The sequence below is a fragment of the Equus quagga genome, chromosome 2 (genome assembly GCF_021613505.1).
Source record: "Equus quagga isolate Etosha38 chromosome 2, UCLA_HA_Equagga_1.0, whole genome shotgun sequence".
In the NCBI taxonomy this organism is placed as follows: domain Eukaryota; kingdom Metazoa; phylum Chordata; class Mammalia; order Perissodactyla; family Equidae; genus Equus; species Equus quagga.
This window is the reverse complement of record NC_060268.1, coordinates 101,148,663-101,166,537: the sequence shown is the minus strand read 5'-3', so window position 1 is coordinate 101,166,537 and position 17,875 is coordinate 101,148,663. Positions and strand designations below refer to the sequence as shown.

The window sequence follows — 17,875 nt, the reverse complement described above, 5'->3', positions numbered from 1 at the left end:
TCAGACATGACAGATAGAAAAGTGAGTCTGCTGGAGTGATAGTAAAGACATCTGTGGGCTGTAGTTAAGACAGCTCCAAGTTAACAAGGATGGGCAACTCCACTTCTTTCTTTTCTTCTTCACGAAGAATAATAGGGCTTTGGGATTTAGATTTATCACGATCATGATTTTGGCAATGCCACAGTTGTTGAAATCTGTTTTACATATACTGTATATTGATTCTGCTCTTATTGCAGGGGTATTTATCTCCATTGCCAACGTAAATATTTCTGTAACATGCAAAGATGTATTTATAAGTTCTGTATTATTGATTTTTCTCATGCTGCAAACACATTTATCTCTTTGTTAATGAAAATGTATCTAGGAACTAGTAAGATTGATTTATGGAGAAAGGTATGAGAAGGGAGGGAGGTGCTGCAGAGCTGGGTAGACTGTCCTTGGCCACGGCTGAAGGAGACATTGTGGGACCTCCAAGAAAGTGCATGTTTAATTGGAGGAAACTGCTCTCAGAGGCAAGGGATGCTTACAAAGTTCTTTTGCAAGACAGCTTGTTGTGCATGATGGAGTCAGCTATGCTTTCAGCTAGGGGAGACCCCCAAAATCAGCAATCCAGGCCAGGAGATACAGAGAAACAGCCCCCATTGGTCCCAAACCCACTTTCAGGAGGGTACAATTGAGTGAAAGACATTGGCTCAAAAGTGAGCTTAGAGGAGAGGCTAAGCTTTGCCATGGAGGATTCCAACAGTAAACACTGAGAAAAGGTGACGTAAGGAGATGGGAAGCAGACCACAATTATGACGGTGAGCCACAAAGTGTGCATGCTCACACTGTGACACTTACTGAATCCAGACCCAGGTGGGCAGCCTGGAGACAATGTTTTGAAGGACATCCTTCCCTGGCAGTTTTCCTTGCCCAGGTGCTCACTACTTCCCCAGGGAGGCCTCTGCTGGGCAGTAACCATCATGGTCCACAAAAACAAGGGTCCAGATTGCCTGCCAGTTGAGTTTTGGTGTCTCCATGTGTCTCCTGGGTTCAGACTTCCTCAAGTTGTCACTTTAGGGATCCTAGGTGCCTAAAATGTACACTGTTCACAAGGCGGTAGGTTGGTTGCCGAGGGGGGAGGCATTTGCATGTACCTTGGCAACGAGATGGAAACAAGAAGATTGACGATGGGCTCCTTACTGAGGAGATAGATGGGCCGATGCGGACAAAGTCTCTGATCATGTGAGCCTGGAAGCTGAGATGTGCTGCCTGCCCGTGCTTGCTTCCATCCAGGTGTAACTTCCCTGGCCCTGTCACCCATAACTCCTTCACATAGTCCCTCTGCTTCAACCATTTGAACTACTAATTGACAGCCTAACAGAAGACCATTTATTAAAACTTGGCTGTGTGGTCAAGTCAATATCTGTGGTCCTTAATCTTCACCAATCCTGTGAGAAAGGTACAAGTTAAGAAAACTAAGGCGCCAGGTATTAAATGACTTGCCTCAGTCACTGGTTCTGGAATTTGCAAGCACATCAGAATTGCCTGGGTGGCTGTGAAAACACAGATGGCTGAGGGCCACCCCCAAGGTTTCTGATCCAGCAGATCTGGGGTGGGGCCCAAAAATTTGCATTTCTCATAAGCTTGCAGGTGCTTCTGATGCTGCAGCTCTGTGGACCGCAGTTTTAGAACTACTGGTCTACCTTGGACAGCCTGAGGTGTTCCGAGGCGGGATTCATGCTCAATCTCTCTGATTCCAAAATCTATGTCTCTTTAGCTGGTATGAATTGCCCCGTGGTATGTGTCCCCAGTGAACCATGGCTTTTCACACTTCAGTGCCTTCTCAGGTAATTTTTTCTACTAGAACACGCTACACCTTGGTCTCCATCTGGCTCCTTCTACCCATCCTTCATGACTCATCTTGACGTTTCTTCTAGGAAGCCTTTCTTTTTCTCTGTGCCCATGGCCTAGTGCTTCCAGCATCTCCCATGCAGAACTCTATTTGGTCCCTCTCATGTTGTTTGGTTACTCCTGGTTTACTTCCCTCACCATTCACCCAGCTCTCACTATGAACTCCTTAAGGATGGTCACCATTCATTCCTTGCTCAGTGTACCCCTGTGCCTTACCTAGTAGAAATTCAGTAATCAGTGGTGGAACAACTAGTTGAATGAGTTCAGCCAGTTGCATCATGCATGATTTAGGTTTATAGAGACCCCACCTGTGACGGGCAGCTCTCCTTCATCTCTCTGTGGTAGAGGTGCCTGGACACTTTCTAGCAGTTGTTGCTGAAGAAATTAATTTGAGAAACATGCTAAATTAATTGTGCTGCTAGTGTAGCCTTCTCCAGGCTAAGAATCCCTCGCTTGTTTGGATGGCTGTCTCATCTGATGTGAACATCTGTCTCCTGCTGACTGCCAGTGTTGGCTTGGATCCTGGATGGCTGGCTGCCCCTGCTCTCCTTTATTCGTCCCCATGTGTCCCTTTCAAAATTGTGCGCTCTGACAGGCCCCAGGGAGATGATGGCTTTGGTGTATGAATCATTGGACCTTCCTGCTCAAACTTCCACATAGGCTTTTATAAGTTTATTCACTCTGAAGTAAGACGGTAGTACCTACTGTGGATGTGTTAGTGAGCTTGGAAACTTCCCTTGAAAGAGGGAGTGTGCATCTAAGATGGGAGAGATTTCTGTTCACAGGCTCATGGCCATAAGAGGTGATGGATGGGGGCCCGGGGGCTGAGCTATGAGGCTGGCACAGCAAAGATGGAGGTGGTGTTTCCGGGTGGGAACAATGCACTCTGCTGGGACAGAAATGGATGTGAAGCCATAAACCTTTGGGCTGTCTGCTTGTCATCTAGAGATGCTCCCTGAGCCTCTGGCTAGGGGCACAGTTGTGAATAAATACCAAGAGGAGAGAGGAAATCTCCATTTCAAATGTGGGGATGAAACAGTAGTACTGAGCTCCTTGGCAGTCACACATTCATTCCGTACTCATGGAAACTGCAGTAATTTAGAGCAGTTCAGTATTTAGACTCAACTGTGTAATTCATCCTGATGTTTCCCATTCATCAAAGCCTTGTGTTTGTTTGTATTACCATGAGAAAAATAAAAAAAAATGCGGGACAAGAAGGATCCCCCTCCTTTCTCTCCAGGCAAAACAGAGTTACAACCCGTGGGGCCTTTCAAGCAAAGGAACATCTTGCTTCAATTAGATATAAATAATGAACAATAATTAGAAAGATTTCTTCGTTGAATTTGTTATTTTATGTTTCCTTTCATCTGTAATGTATGGAAACGAATACCGAGCTGTTTCTGGGCCGTGTAGCTGGGCCTGAAGAACTCCATGGGGTGTGTTCAAAGTCGGAGGAAGCATCTACTGCTGCCTCCTCTATGGGCATGCTCTGCAGGCTGGTGTCAGCTCCCGGTTCAGTGCTGCAGATACGAAGACAGGACTGCTTTGGCTCCAGTCCTCTAAATTCTTATAGTCTACCGGAGGACCTGGACGTATAGAAAAGCACAGAATCATTGTTGCTAGTGACTGGGCCCTGAGTTTGCATCAGGCACTGATCTAAGAGCTGAACACACATCACCTCATTTAATCTTCACTGTAGCCCTTTCTACAGGTTCTGCTTCTAGCCCTATTTATAAAAGATTTGGAAACCGAGGTACAGAGAGGTTAGCTAACTTGCCCAGGCCTGCAGTGTTAGGGATGGTGAAGCTGGGAGGCAAGGCAGATTGTTGGAATCCATGGTGTCTGTTTGCCCTCACTCTGGTACACTGCTCTCCAAGATTGCAGTGAGATCGTGCTGCCACAGAAGCCACGCAAGGTGTAGAGAAGGCACAGCGAGGCAAGGGATAGTGATAGGAGAGGCAGCAGCTGGACCTTCAAGGGGTTTGCAGAAGTGTATCAGGTGGATGAGTGAGATAAAGAGATTCTGTGCAGAGGGAGCACCATGATCTGGTGCCATAGATGGGGACTGTGAGGGATTTCTCATTTCAACATTGACTTCAGGGCTGTTTCGAGGCAGGGGCAACAGCCAGAGATGAGACCAGACGATGGAGAGTTGTGTAGATCAGGTTGGATCTCCTTGGGGGAACAGTAACTCAGTGAGAGGTGAGCATGATGGTCCCAGTTGATAAAAAGGGGAGACAGATTTCCAGAAGAGGAATAAATAAAAAGCAATCAGATTGGAGCCTGGAGAGAGAGGCTGGCTCACGACTGAGCTTTTCGTTTTTCGCAGTTTTATTGTGTGTGTGACATTCCATCAACACATTGAGCCAGGTAGTGCCCATCCCAGGGCAAGTAAGAGCTTTGTGCCAATTAGTCCTCCCTGGCCTGACTAGGCCCCATAACCCAAGGAATGTTCTCCTCCTTCTCTGCCAGGTCAGATGTCTGCTGTTGGGTCCTGCTGGGCCTTCCTGATGCATTCTCTGCCTCAAGCGTCTACCTGGCCTAAGCTACCTGTTTGTCCTCTAGGTACAACAAACCCAAGGCCCTCAGAAAGGCTTTGTTTTATCTTTACCATCTTTTAAATAATTATCAACACTTAAAAGTCAAGAGATTTCTTACAAAAATCCAGCTTGCTTTCTTTATTGAAAAACAAATTGCGAGGAGGTGCTCAAAAGGCAACAATTGGGTGGAGGTGCTCAAAAGGCAACGATTGGTGGAATTCTAGAACAGCTGCAAGCTTTGGAGGGGACGTGCCTCTTAACTGGCTCAATGTCTGAGTGTATGTCTGGCCTACACCGCCTCTGAGTGTCAGAGGCCAGTTGTTACCATCAACATTGCCAACCTGTTTCTCTTTGCTGCACTGTAGGCCTTAGAGTTGGAGACCCCCAGTATCCAGCCTCTCATGTTGCCCTTACTCTTTTCTATTGTGACTGTCTGTCTCTATGTTTCTGCTGCTGGACCATAAGCTCTCTGAAGACAGGAGTCATGCCTTATTCATCCTTTTGTCCCTAGACCTCAGCATAGGACCTGGTTTTAGGGGTTCAGTAACCTTGTGGAGTTAACCTACACTAAGCAAGCATGACCGTGATAGAATGAGGCCCTGGCGAGTCATGCTCTGGGCTGAGGGACTCATGCTGCTGGGGTTGGGAGTGAAGAATGTGCATAGGGGGCCACAGCTGCGCTTTGACCTCAGAAGGGCCTTGCAGCTCATTTGTATCCCTGCTGTGTGCAGCACATACCCAAGTTTCATTGCATTTTTGCCTTTCAGGACATTCCAGGATCTCTCCAAACAAGTGGAGATATCTTATGGCACCGTCCGAGATTCCGCTGTGTATGAGTACTTCAGAGCCAAGGGCACCAACCCCCTGGAGCAAGACAGCACATTTGCCGAGCTCTGGCGGACCATCAGCAAGAATGGAGGGGCTGACAACTGCGTGTCCAGTCCTTCGGAAGGCATCAGGAAGGTAGGTGGGAGCTGGCCACCTGGACATGTGTGCACTGTGACAGGGGCCTTGGGTGTGGTCATTCCGAGGTAGGAGACACCTTCCAGAAGCATCTCCTTTGGATAGCCCATCACCTGTAGGGTGATCTGTCATCAGCAGGTTAGACAGGCATTTCTCACAGAGATGCAGCTGTTCAAGTGGTGACACATGGCCATTAGGTAGATACCCATATTTGGCAGCAGAAGCAGAGGGGCTGCTCATTAGGTATTTTATAAGTTTCCAAAGGGTCAGTGAAGAGCGGGCAGATGAAGTCCAGGATGTGAGTCTCCCTCTTCACGGGCTTCTAGATGGTGGCCTGGAGGGGCCAGCCACCCCAGGTGAGAATACTCAGGAAAGGCAGAAGCAGAGAACCAGGTATGAGGTGGAAGGTGTGAGGGGATGAGGTTCAGGAGAGGGTGGGCACGCTTGGGGACTGTGTGTGGAGAAGAGGTGTGCTTGTGAGATGGTGGTAAGGACAGTGAGTCTAGGATGGTGGCTCTACTGGGGGAAACTGAGGGAGGACAGGGAGGAAAGAGGCCAGGGCCAAAGAGAGGAAGGGTGGAGAAAAGTCATCACGTTCTTCAGCTGTGGATTAGACTTTGCTCATTTATTTCAGTTGGTTTCCACAATGACCCAAATTAATTGTTTTATTCCGTTATACAGATGAGAATCAGAGATATGGGATCTCACTCCTAGTTAGGTTCTGACGCCTGGGGTTCCAGGCTGAGGAGTTCGGCATTTATCTACCATGAGCTGCGGATCTCTTGAAGGTCAATGAGGAGGAAGATGGGAAGGCAGATGTGATAAGCATAGTGCTGGTGGTGGTTTCCTTCTATCTGAAGACCCTCTCATGTGGTGGCTACTAGTGAATTATGTGAGGACACCGTGCACCTGTGGCCAGCACTATTGCCTCTCCAAGCAGACCAGCTGTCCAGCCGGCCTCGGCATCTCCTCCCTTCCATTCTCTACTCTACCTCCCACCACCTCTGTGGAACTTTCTCACAGTCACACACACAATCACATGCATTCACACACACACACACGCACCTGTCTAGCCTGCCTTGGCATCTCCTCCCTTCCTTTCTCTACCCAGCAACTCCTTCTCTGTGGAACCTTCTCACACCTCTCACACATAGTCCCACACACTCACACACACACACACACACACACACACTCACTCATGCACTCTCATATTCATGTACACACACACACCTGTGTTCCACATCCCCAGCCACTTGGTGACCACTTGGCCTTACTGCAGAGAGCAGTGGATATAAGGGGCAGTCAGGGGAAAGCTTTGGGGTTACCAGGGCCCATCACTCTGCTCTTCATGTTGGGAAGAGACCTTTTAGCAGTCTGCCAGCGCCTCCCAGGAGAGCCCCAAGGGGCCCCAGGGAGAAAGCAGAGGCCCGAGTCCTGCTCTAGAAGCAGTGGGGTGTGGAGGTGAAGCACAGCCTCCATCGAGTGGAGGGTGTGGGGCCGGGCTGCGTGCTCTGTGTGGAGGGGAGCCTGCTGGCACGTGTTCTCCCATAGTGGTTAGCTCAGATGGCTCCTCCTTGTCGTTTAGCAGCATCAAACAGCAAAAAGTATCTGGGCTCTGGAGCCTGACACATTTGGGTGTGAAGCCCAGTTCCACAACTCACCAACTGTGTAAAATTGAGCACACCACTCTTCCTGTCTGGAACTTCTCAGAGGTCAGAGATGCCTGGGCAACTGCCCATTTTGGGGTCTCCTTAGACACTTAAAATATTTACAAGTCCATGTTATGGTAGATTTTGAATGTTTACATTTAACCAAGGGATATTTTAACAAAAATAATAGAATGTGACACACATGTGCTATTTCCACGCTTACAAGATTTATGAAAACCTCTTCATTCGTAGTGCACTATGGAGGATGGCGCTCTGAGCTCGAGCTGCCGGGTCTTCCTTCATTCCTGACAGTGAATCTTCATGGCTGTAGGTGACCTCATTTAGAAATCAGGAATGCAAAGTTGATTTGAGACCTTTTATGAATGTAGGCCTGCGCCAGTGGCCTGCTTTCTTTGTCTCTCCTGGGGAGCCAATAGTCCCATCCACACAGGATTCTTAGGAAGGTTCATTTCAAAAATGCTACAAAAAGCACTTCTTATAAAAGAAAAGATAACTACTTTTGACTTTATTAAACTTCTATTCATTGCAAGACATTTCAAAGAAAATAAAAAGGCAAGTCACACATTGGGGGATGGGGGGTATATTTACAATGTATATTACCCATATAGAACTAGTGTTAAGATTATATGAAGAATTTTTACAAATCAATAAGAAAAGCTCAAACAATTTAATTTAAAAATGGGCAAAAGACTTGCACAGGTCTTTCACAGAAGAGGCCACACGTATGGCCGATAATCATATAAAGACATATTCAAAATATTAATGATCCAGAAAATGCAAATCACGGCCATAAAGATATTCATTTTGCATCAATTAGACCAGTACAAAATGAGAGGTGGTGGAGAGGACGGAGGTAACAGGTGCTTAATTGCTGGTGGGAGTGTACTCAGTCCACCCGCTTTGGAAGTGAGTTTGTCATTCTCTTATAAAATGGAATATTCACGTACCCTATGACCCAGCAATGCCACTCTTACGTATCCACCCAAAACAAACTCCACACGCACCCCAGAGATAAGAAGGGCCATGGTAGCATTGCTTATAGAGCCAAAACCCTGGAAACAATCCAAATGAGCATTAACAAGCTAAAAAGGAAAATGACCTGCAATGAAATGAATCAACTACGTCTTCGTGTAATAGTATGGATGAATCTTAGCAGAATAATATTGAGTAAAAAGAGCATTCAAGGCAATTTCACATGGGTCAACTAATAGAAAATAACATGCAACATAATACTCTTTTAAAAATGTATAAAAGACAAGCATAGACACATCCAAAGTAGTGATGAAATACAAGGTTCACAATAGTGGTTACTACAGGTGGGACAGGCAGAGCAACAAGAAGGAGAAGCATGTGGTTGGATATAAGTCATGTTAGTGTTACCTTGAGACTCACAGGGTTTTTTAAAAAAATTTTCGTTTATCATGATAATAAATAATAAATGAGTTCATTAAAATGAGGGCCATTCCTGGACAAAAGGACAGGTGTCCTGAACCTAGGGTTGTGATGAATCTCGTTCTTTGCACCTATCTACTCTTCCAAATAAATCAGTCCAGACCAAGCCAGGTGGAGTTTGGTTCCTGCACCCACCAGCCCCTTCTCTCCTTGCGAGCTCGCTGTGCCTGCCCGCTCTTACTCTTGGTGGCCTTCAGGAGGGCAACACCACCACTGGACCCCTCTGGAGGGAGATGCATCGGGAGATGGGTTGTCAGGGAAACACCCCCTCGTCATCCTACTCACTCCTAGTCCGTTGCTAGCAGGTTAGAAATCATTCACCCTCTGGTGAGTTTTAGGGTCTGACTCATGAATAAAACAATGTAAAACAAATAAATAGCTGAGATACAAATAAGGGATTCTTGAGAAATGTCTACAGCTTCGTGGTACAGAATCTAATCCTTTTTCAGTCCACAGAATGTGTTACTTTCATGACACCTTCATTTTATAAACCCCCAAGCTGGCTTTGGGGTCACAAATCTCCCTCTTGCATTTGAATCTTCAAGAAAAAACTGACTGCCAGCCCTAGACAAATGTTAAGGGTTTTATAACTCGTGTCATAAAATCGAGTTTATAGTATTGTCAGAAAATGGAGTGCGCTGCATTTTTTACTGGAAAGAAAGCTCAGATTCACTCTCAAATTCTCCTTCTTCTTGTGCCTGTTTGGGGACCTAGATGCTTGTCTGAAATTCTTCCTGCGCCTTCCTCCCCCTATGGAGCTGCCCCTCACTTCCTAGGCTACAGCTTTGGAAACCTTGCGAATCTCCTGGCCAAGAGGCAGACCAAGCTGGGGATAGCCATGCCTTGGGTGAGGGCCTTGTCCTGAATTCGGAAACTGTGAAGGAAAATCCAGCATGTTGGGAAATATGGGCCTGATCCTGGTTTGAGGGATGAGCGGCTTCTCTACATTCCAGAGTCTGCTTCTGAGCACTGCAGTCAGCCTGGCAAAGGTGAGGAGGGGACGCCCCCAAGAGATGTCGCAGGAGACTTCTTTCGCAGGGGAAAGGAAAGGATGACCCCACCTCTGATTTCCAGTCCCTCTTTGGTGACTCTGGCTCCATTTCTGGAGAGTGCTTGTTAGTGGAGCGATGTCTAATTGCTGCTAGAGTCAAGAAGCTTGGTATAGAGGGAGACCTTGGAGAGCTGCTATTATTTTTTCCTTGGGAGTGCTGTAGCTTTTAATGACTTGAAGCCAATTTAGGTGGGAAATTGCTTAACAAGAGGTGATCACTTTTCCACAGTATCAGAGCTAGAGGAAGGGATTATGTCATGGTTGCCCCACTGCTGTGACTCACTTCTTCATGCCAGAAGCCACTCAGATAAGGAGGGGGCAGCAAGGAGGGCAGAAAGGAATTTGGAAGGGGAGGCAAGTTTTATTTCTTCCTTAAGAGCCCACAGCATACAGTTTTTACAACCAACCAACCTAGCACTTAGTAAGTCTCAGTAAATACTGGCTTGTCCCTGAATGAGTCATCTCTTTGCTGTCTGAGCAGAGACACGTAAAAAGGGGGTGTAGTTGGTGCCGTCAGTTAGCAGGTGACCTTCCGTGGGTTCCATAATGGAAAGGACAAGGGAAGATCTCCAAGGTCCCTTTCAGGCTTGTCTCTTGTAAGCCTTCTCTTAGGAAAGAGACCCTGCTGGCCCTCAGAGAGAGGAGAGACGCTGCCTTCATTCCTCTCAGCCACCTGCACCTGTCAGACCCAAGGAAAGACGAGACCAGAAACTTTGAGAAACTTTGTAGAAAAAGTTTAAGGATCCCCAATCTAGAGCAGCGAGGGGTCCAGGGATGCTGCCCCTGGATCCATATCATCTAATTGCACATAGACGCATCACCTAGCTCTTCATCTAGTAGAACAGACACATGCAGTAACACATCATCTAGCTCTCTGTCATCTAAGAGTGCATGAGCACATCCAGCAAATAGCTCATCCTCTTGTTCCACATTGTCTAACAGCATGTAGGCACACGCAGTAACACTTCATCTAGCTTGATGTCACCTAACAGCACATCAGCATATCTACTCGTATATCATCTACCTGCACACCATCTAGTAGCATACAGCCTCTGCCTACAGACTGTCCTTGCTTGTCCTTTTCATTTCTGCCTCTGGTGGTCCAGAGACTTCTTCCTCACTGCCCTGGGACCCAGCTATACTCATGGCCTGACCTAGTCACCCCCTGAAATCTATTGAGCAGTTTCTATGTACAAGGCACTGTGCCAGATGATCTACATACATGATTTCTTCCATCCTAAAGAGAACTACTTGATTATTATTATCTCCATCATGTAGAAATGGGACCTGAGCCTCAGGGAGATTCGTGGCTTGCTCAAGGTCACACAGATGTGAGTAAATCATGAAACTATCCTCAGAGCCTCACTCCAACCTTGCTCCTTCCCATGAGGCAACATCCCCATTTCTACACCTCAATGTGTCTCTACCCCTTTGCATACTCTTTGCTGCTGTGTTCATTTCCCTTCCTCTTTTACACCAAAGTAGCGATATACATGCCTGGCTCCCATTTTTAAAAGCCTGACTTCCCCTTCCATGTGTCATCGCAAAGGTTATTTAAATCTGTGCTTTTATTTTTGGTTTCCAAACTATTAAAAATATGTATTAGAGAAACTTTGAGAGGCAGAATTGAGCTAGCAAGTGGTTCAAATTTATATGATAACTTTGTCGCATGAAATCAGACTTTGATGTTATTGGTAAGATTTTTTTTTTTTTCTTTTTAGCTTGATCAACTCTATCAAGTAGCAGCCAACATAACCCAATTTCTGTGCAGCGCCAGGGCTGACCCGGACTGCCAATTTATTAAGCCTTTCCATGAATCAGGCCTAATATTTAATAATATTGTCAAATAGAATGCAGCAGTAATAGTTTAAATGTCAGTCTTCACAGCTCATTGAACTCTTTGAATAAATAGACAAGTAGTTTGTTTCAGACCCTGTGGCTGGAGATAGTATTTTTCAGAGGGAAGTAGCTTTTGAATCTAGCAGTTGTAATAGAAGGTGGTTTTTTTCCACTCAGTAAATATCACTGAGGTCATAAAGTGTGGATGCAAATGCAGGGAGAAAACAGGCCCACAAATCTTATTTATTTCCACACTGATGTAATGCTTGCCCTGGTGCCAGACTGTGTGTGGGCATCACCCGTAGGCACCTGTGTTGGTTCCTTGCCCTTGCTCTCTGCTCTGTGACAAGGGCTGCTCTCATTGCTCTCACTCCCTGCTGAGTGTCAGGGGCCATACTCTGTCACAGAAAAGGTCATCCCCAGAAGGACCACAGCCTTCCAGGGGACGATCAGGAAATGTGGTGCCCCACAATGCTCTCCATTTGGAAGGAGCAAGGTGAGGAAGCATCCTGATTCCATGGCGTGTTGGAAGTTCCTCCTGAGGTAGGGGAAGAGGCTTATGCGGGATGGCACTCATTTGTATTTTGGGGATGCTCGGTTCAATGATGAGGAAGGTTTGGCCAAGCTGATAAAGGGGATCCTTGATGAAGGTCTGACCTCCTAGAAAAAGGCCCGATATGAACTTGGTAGCCCTGGGCAGTGGAAAGCAACAATGCTGCCCTCAGTAGCAGCAATGGGTCTTGTAGGCATACTCCAAGACACATATTTTGGCCTTTCTTTACTTCCGAGTCAATGCACATCAGGGATTCCATATGCATCCTTCCTTCTCAGACTCTTACATTGCATAATCATTCATCTCTACATCTTTTGTACTTGCTCAAAAGGCACTATATCCATTTTGCAAGTTGGATAGTTTCTTCTCTTTATTCATTCATTTATTCACTTATTCATCCATTCAAGAAATGTAGTTTGAATAGCTTCTGCCTAGGAGTTTGGAGATGTGAATTTAAGTTCCACTTTCAACCTAATTTAATCTGTGGCTTTGGTCCAGCGAATTCACCTCTCTGAGCTCTCTGTGAGCTGGAGAAAAACCTGCCCAGACTCGTTGTGAGTCTACCAATGTGTAAAGTGGAAAGTGTCCAGTGGGGACGGCAGCCCAAGGTTGACATTCAGTAGATGTCAGTAGACTGCCTTAGCACCTACCATATGTCGGGAAAAGAAGATAGTAAAAATATAAAGACAAATATCACATAGCCTTTTTATGAGATATAATTCACAAACAATAAAAGGCACATATATAAAGTGTTTATTTCACAGGTTTAGACAATTGTATACAACTGTGTAATCACCACCCAAAACAAGGTTTAGAACATTTCCATCACCTTGAAAAGGTTTCTCAGGTCACTTTCTAGACACGTCTCCCTACCCCGAGAAGCAACCACTTAAGAATTTCTAGTACCATAGATTAAATTTACCTGTTCTTGTAATTCATATTAATGGATTAATAAAATACATGTATTTCTGTTTAGTTTCTTTCACCCAACAAAATGTCTGTGAGATTTAACCATGAAATTGTGGATATCAGTACTTAGTTCTTTCATTTGAGTAATATTCCACTGTATGAACAAATGCTGGTTTGTTTGTCCATCCTCCGGTTGACATACATTTCAGTTGTTGTCAACTTACGGCTATCATGAGTAAGACAATATGATCATTTTTATATAAGTCTTTTGTGGAGAAATGTTTCCATTTCTCTTTATTAAATATGAAAGACTAGAATTCCTGGGTCAGAGGGTAGCTGTGTGTTTACCTCATTAAGAAACTTCCTAACCATGTGGTTATTCCATTTTATACTCCTATTAGTTATATCCTACTTATATACTTGTGAGTTCCAGTTGCTGGACATCCTAACCAACATTTAGTGTTGTCAATCTTTTTGACTGCAGACAATTTAGTGGACGTGAAGGATATGTCACTGTTTTAATTTGCATTCGTTTGGTGACTAATGCTGTCTACATTATTTCACGTGCTTATCTGCGATCCTTGTAGCTTCTTTTGAGAAGAGTGTGCTCAAGTCTTTTGTTAATTTTTACTGAGCACTTCATCTTTTCATTGTTGATTTACATTAGTTTTTTATATATTCTAGATGTGTCTTTGATCAAATATAAGTACTGCAAATATAATTTCAAGTCTGTAACTTGCCCATTCATTTTCTTAATAGTATCTTTTGAGGAGTAGATATTTTTATTGACACAACCCCATATATCAACTTTTCTTGTCTTTTATGGTTAATGCTTTTTGTGTTCTGTCTAAGAAAGTTTTGCCTATCCCAAAGTTGGAGTTTTTACATTTATGTCTATGTTGCATTTCAAATTAGTTTTTGTTTATGGAATAAAGAGCTGGTCCAGGTTCACTTTTTTTCCATATGTATGTCCAATTGACCTAGCACCATTTGTTTAAAAAATTTATGTTTATTTAACAAATAGATTAGATGCTTTGGTTGAAAATCAACTGGCCATGTATATGTTGACCTATTTCTTGATTCTCTATTCTGTTCCACTGACCTATATATCTATTTTTTATATCAATAAAAAAATGTCTTCATCATGGTAGCTTTATAATAATTCTTTAAATCAGTTAGTGTAAGTCCACCAACTTTGTTCTTCTCTTACAAGATTATTTAGGCAATTTTAGACCCTTTGCATTTCTTTTTAAATTTTAGACTCATCTTGTCAATTTCTTCAAAGAACTTAAAATTTTGATAGTACTGCATTGACTCTATAGATAATTTGGGGGAATTACAATATTGAGTCTTCTAATCCAGGAACATAGTTTTCCCTTTCAAAACAGTAACTTTTGACATTACTGATTTCCTCTGTTGATATATTGTATTTGTTTCAACATTTTTTGTTAATTTTTTTATTACGTCTATTTGCTTTGGTTTAATGTTGCTCTTATCTCTCTAGCTTCTTAATGTTAGACTTTGGTCATTCATTTTGCCCTTGTTTGCTTTCCTAACACAAACATTTAAGCTATAAATTTCCCTCTGAGTACGGTTTTAGCTGAATCCCGTGGACTTACATATGTTGTGTTTTCATTATCATTAAGCTCAAAATATAAGGCGTCAGACTTAGTCTTTTTCTTCAAGGCATCCCTACTGAGCTCTGGAGGATGACAAATGGCTGCGATTTAATGTTGAAAAGGCTATCGGCACAGAAAGCTGGAATTCATTCTCCTTAGTGAGGCTAAGGAAAGCTTCCTAAGCTAGTCCCGTCATGCACACACATTTTGCAATCCAAATGCCTCAATTCCTTTTCGGTTTTGAAGGTTCAAATGTGAAAGAAAACTGCCAAGCAGGAAGTAAAATACAGAGAAGAATAATGGAAAGCAGAGAAGCAAAACAGGCAGTTGAACTCTCTGTGAACAAAACCCATTTTTATTTCTACTAAATGTATAATTTCCTTGTAGGAGAATGAGAGCAGTAGTATGTTCCCTGCTAACAGTCACTGTCTGCAGAGCCCCTTCTCATGGTCGTGGGCTTAGTTCTAAGTATCTTGGCCACATAATATACCTGAACCTTCTTCACTTGCTTTAACTCTATGGTCCAACCCAACTCATTAAATATCCCCCAATCCATGTCAGTGTTTCAGATAATAAGAGGTTTTGAGAGGAAATCTTAGGTATACATTTATAATTTAAATAAAATATGTCACCATTAAGAACAGTTTAAACATTCCAAAAAATAAAAAATAAGCAGAAATGAACCAATCCAATGTGTTTTTTTACCACCAAAATAAGGCTCTAAAAATTTTTGTGTGTATTTCTGTCTAGCCTTTTTTGAAACTCTACAAAAATTTTATACAATTATAGTGTTATAGAAATTATATTTTATCCTGCATTTTTCTAACACTGTCATAAACCTTTATAAAAATCATTTTAATGGCTCATTAATATTTCATCAAATAGATGTAAAATAACTTATTTAAACATTTCCTTCTTGATTGTCATTTGTGTCACTTGCAATTTTTTCACAAATATAAATATCATTATAATGGACATCTTCACGCTGAATGGTTTTTCAGTTATCACATTTATTTCTTCAGGTCAGATTCTCAAAAATAGAATTATGGTCTCAAAAAATGATATAAACATTTAAAGCTTTTGACAAAATATTACTGAGTATTGCCAAAAGCAGGGCTTTGAAAGATTACATTCTGATCTTTGGGATCAAAAGAATACTCAGGCTTCAGTGTTTTTTTCTCTTTTCCATCAAATCTCTGTGGATTTATCTTTAGTAGGAGAAATCTTTTTATAAATTGGTATTTTCTTCTACTTTTCTCATATCCTTTGTTGCAATTTTCTTCTTTCTTTCTCTTTTTATAGGCACATATGTACTTTTACTTTATTTTGCTTTATTATTCTGGGGACTCAAGTGGAGAAGAAATCACCTTATTTTCGACTCATTTCTTTCATGGCCCACATTAGGTATTGCCATCAATGACCCGTGAATTTTGGTGGTTTGAGGAAATTGAGTAGGATCACGGTTGGATGTCTACCTTTGTTCAATAATCTGAATTGATGCACATATGAACCCCTTCCTCAAATGTGTGTTTTCTGCAACAATTTGCAATTCTAAGTATTTGGTCTTTTATTCATTCCTTCATTCATCAACTCATTTACTAGTGCTGAGCTTGGTTAATATGTAAAAGTGGGCTTGATACTTTCCTCCTAAAATTGAGTTAGAATCGGTGTAAGGTCGGAATGAAGACAAAAGCTAATTTTGAACAGTGTGTTATTTCAAAAATAAAAGATTTTTGTTTCATTTTTTACTTTACCCAGGATATTCTTTCCTTCTATTGGGGGCAATCAGGAGATTAATTTAATCATAATGCCTACCATTAGAGAGGCCTGGGATGGATCAGGTGTGGTGTTAAGTTTCTCCTATGCATTACCTTAATTGTGCTTCAGCAGAACCTGATTATAAATAAGGAAACTAAAATACGACTTGCTGAAAATCAAGCTTGAGTCAGTATCAGACCCAGGTTTTGAACTCAGTGTTTTTCTCACTCCAGCGCCTGTGTCGTTACCTTGTGACACTGCAGAAATGGAGTAGATGCACCAGCAACGTGGAGCTCAGCTCCTGCCTGCCATCACCCAGTGTTCCAGTCATAGGAAACCTGAGCGGTCCTTACCCTCTCTGCACCTTTGTACACTGTGCTACTTGCTTCTGGGAACACCATTCCCTTTGTTTATTAGCCAAGCTGCTTCCTGGTTATCCCTCCAGCCTTAGGGGAAGCAGTCGCTCTTCCTGAGTGCCTCCTGGAGCTCCTCCTTGCTCTGAGCAGAGCGGAGCAGCGTCAGCGGCTCCCTTAATACACTGTGCATCCCAGAGCACAGCTTCGTCACCCCATCCTCGGTTCCCTGCTCTGTCACATCCCCCACTAGACTCGGAGTCCCCCTAGGTTCAGGCCTCTCTCTTAATGCATTTGTCTGTCTCCAGGTCCCAGAGCAGAGGTAGACACAGGGGCAAAGCACACAGACATCCAAAGCCTTTTATCCATTTAAAAATCAAACAAAATAAATGTTCAATGAGTAAGAAATGAGAGTGCAGAAATGCAGCCATGTGCATCTTTCTTCAACACGAATGAGCAGATTGCTGGCACCCAGTGGCAGGGAGGGCAAGAAGGGGTAAGGAGGGACAGGGGGATGGCCTGGCTTAGTCAGTCTCCTGGAGGAGGTTTCCATACAATTGACTACATTGGCCCCTTCATCACGCCCTGCTGCTTAATTCTGTTTGATGATGATTGGTTCAGGATAATGCAGTCCAAAGATCAAGGAGAGCCCCCACCGTGCCTCCCTTATTAAATTACTTTGCTTTGGGTTTCGAGCATTGCTGAGCAAACCTCGTTATGAATTCTTCAATTACTTTCTTTTGCGATTTTTATAATTTGGTGGGGTAAACTCTGGAATCAAACCAATATCCGTGCCATCGTGCTAACTTTAATTATTTTCAAACTCCCCATTAGAGGAGTGGGAGAATGTTCACTCCCCTTAAATCTGATTTCATTTTTCAGATTTCCTCTGCCCCATAATTTGCTTTGTACCCAGGTCTGACACGCTTCGCCTTACTGCTGCCTATAAACGTGGGCTGATTCCATTCTATTTGTTCCACTGAGTATTACGGCTTTGGGTTTTATGACTTAAGTTTTTGCATTTTGAACTGAGTTGTTTTGTTATTTGATTACATTAAAATCAAGAAGAGATTGCTGATGAAAACAATTTTGATTTATTGCGTCAGCCAGATTGTTGGCGACTTTTGTTTGGCTTATTTTTATTTCCATTTTCTTGGTATAATGTTGTTTGTCCAGGAACAGGAAGAGAGATAGGGAGGAAGGAAAATAACATTTATAAAGACATTATTACATGTGGCATTGTGCTTATGCACTTTATCTTCACCATTGAGGGCA

General features: G+C 43.3%; 1 protein-coding gene across 1 annotated transcript in view; it reads left to right on the top strand.

Moving 5' to 3' along the window:
• Positions 1-17,875, top strand: part of GRID1 (glutamate ionotropic receptor delta type subunit 1) — a 252,864-nt gene that overhangs the window by 204,697 nt on the left and 30,292 nt on the right. The window contains exon 10 of the mRNA XM_046652796.1: positions 5,201-5,396. Within this exon, the coding sequence (XP_046508752.1) occupies positions 5,201-5,396 (196 nt within the window). The remainder of the gene's footprint in view (positions 1-5,200; positions 5,397-17,875) is intronic.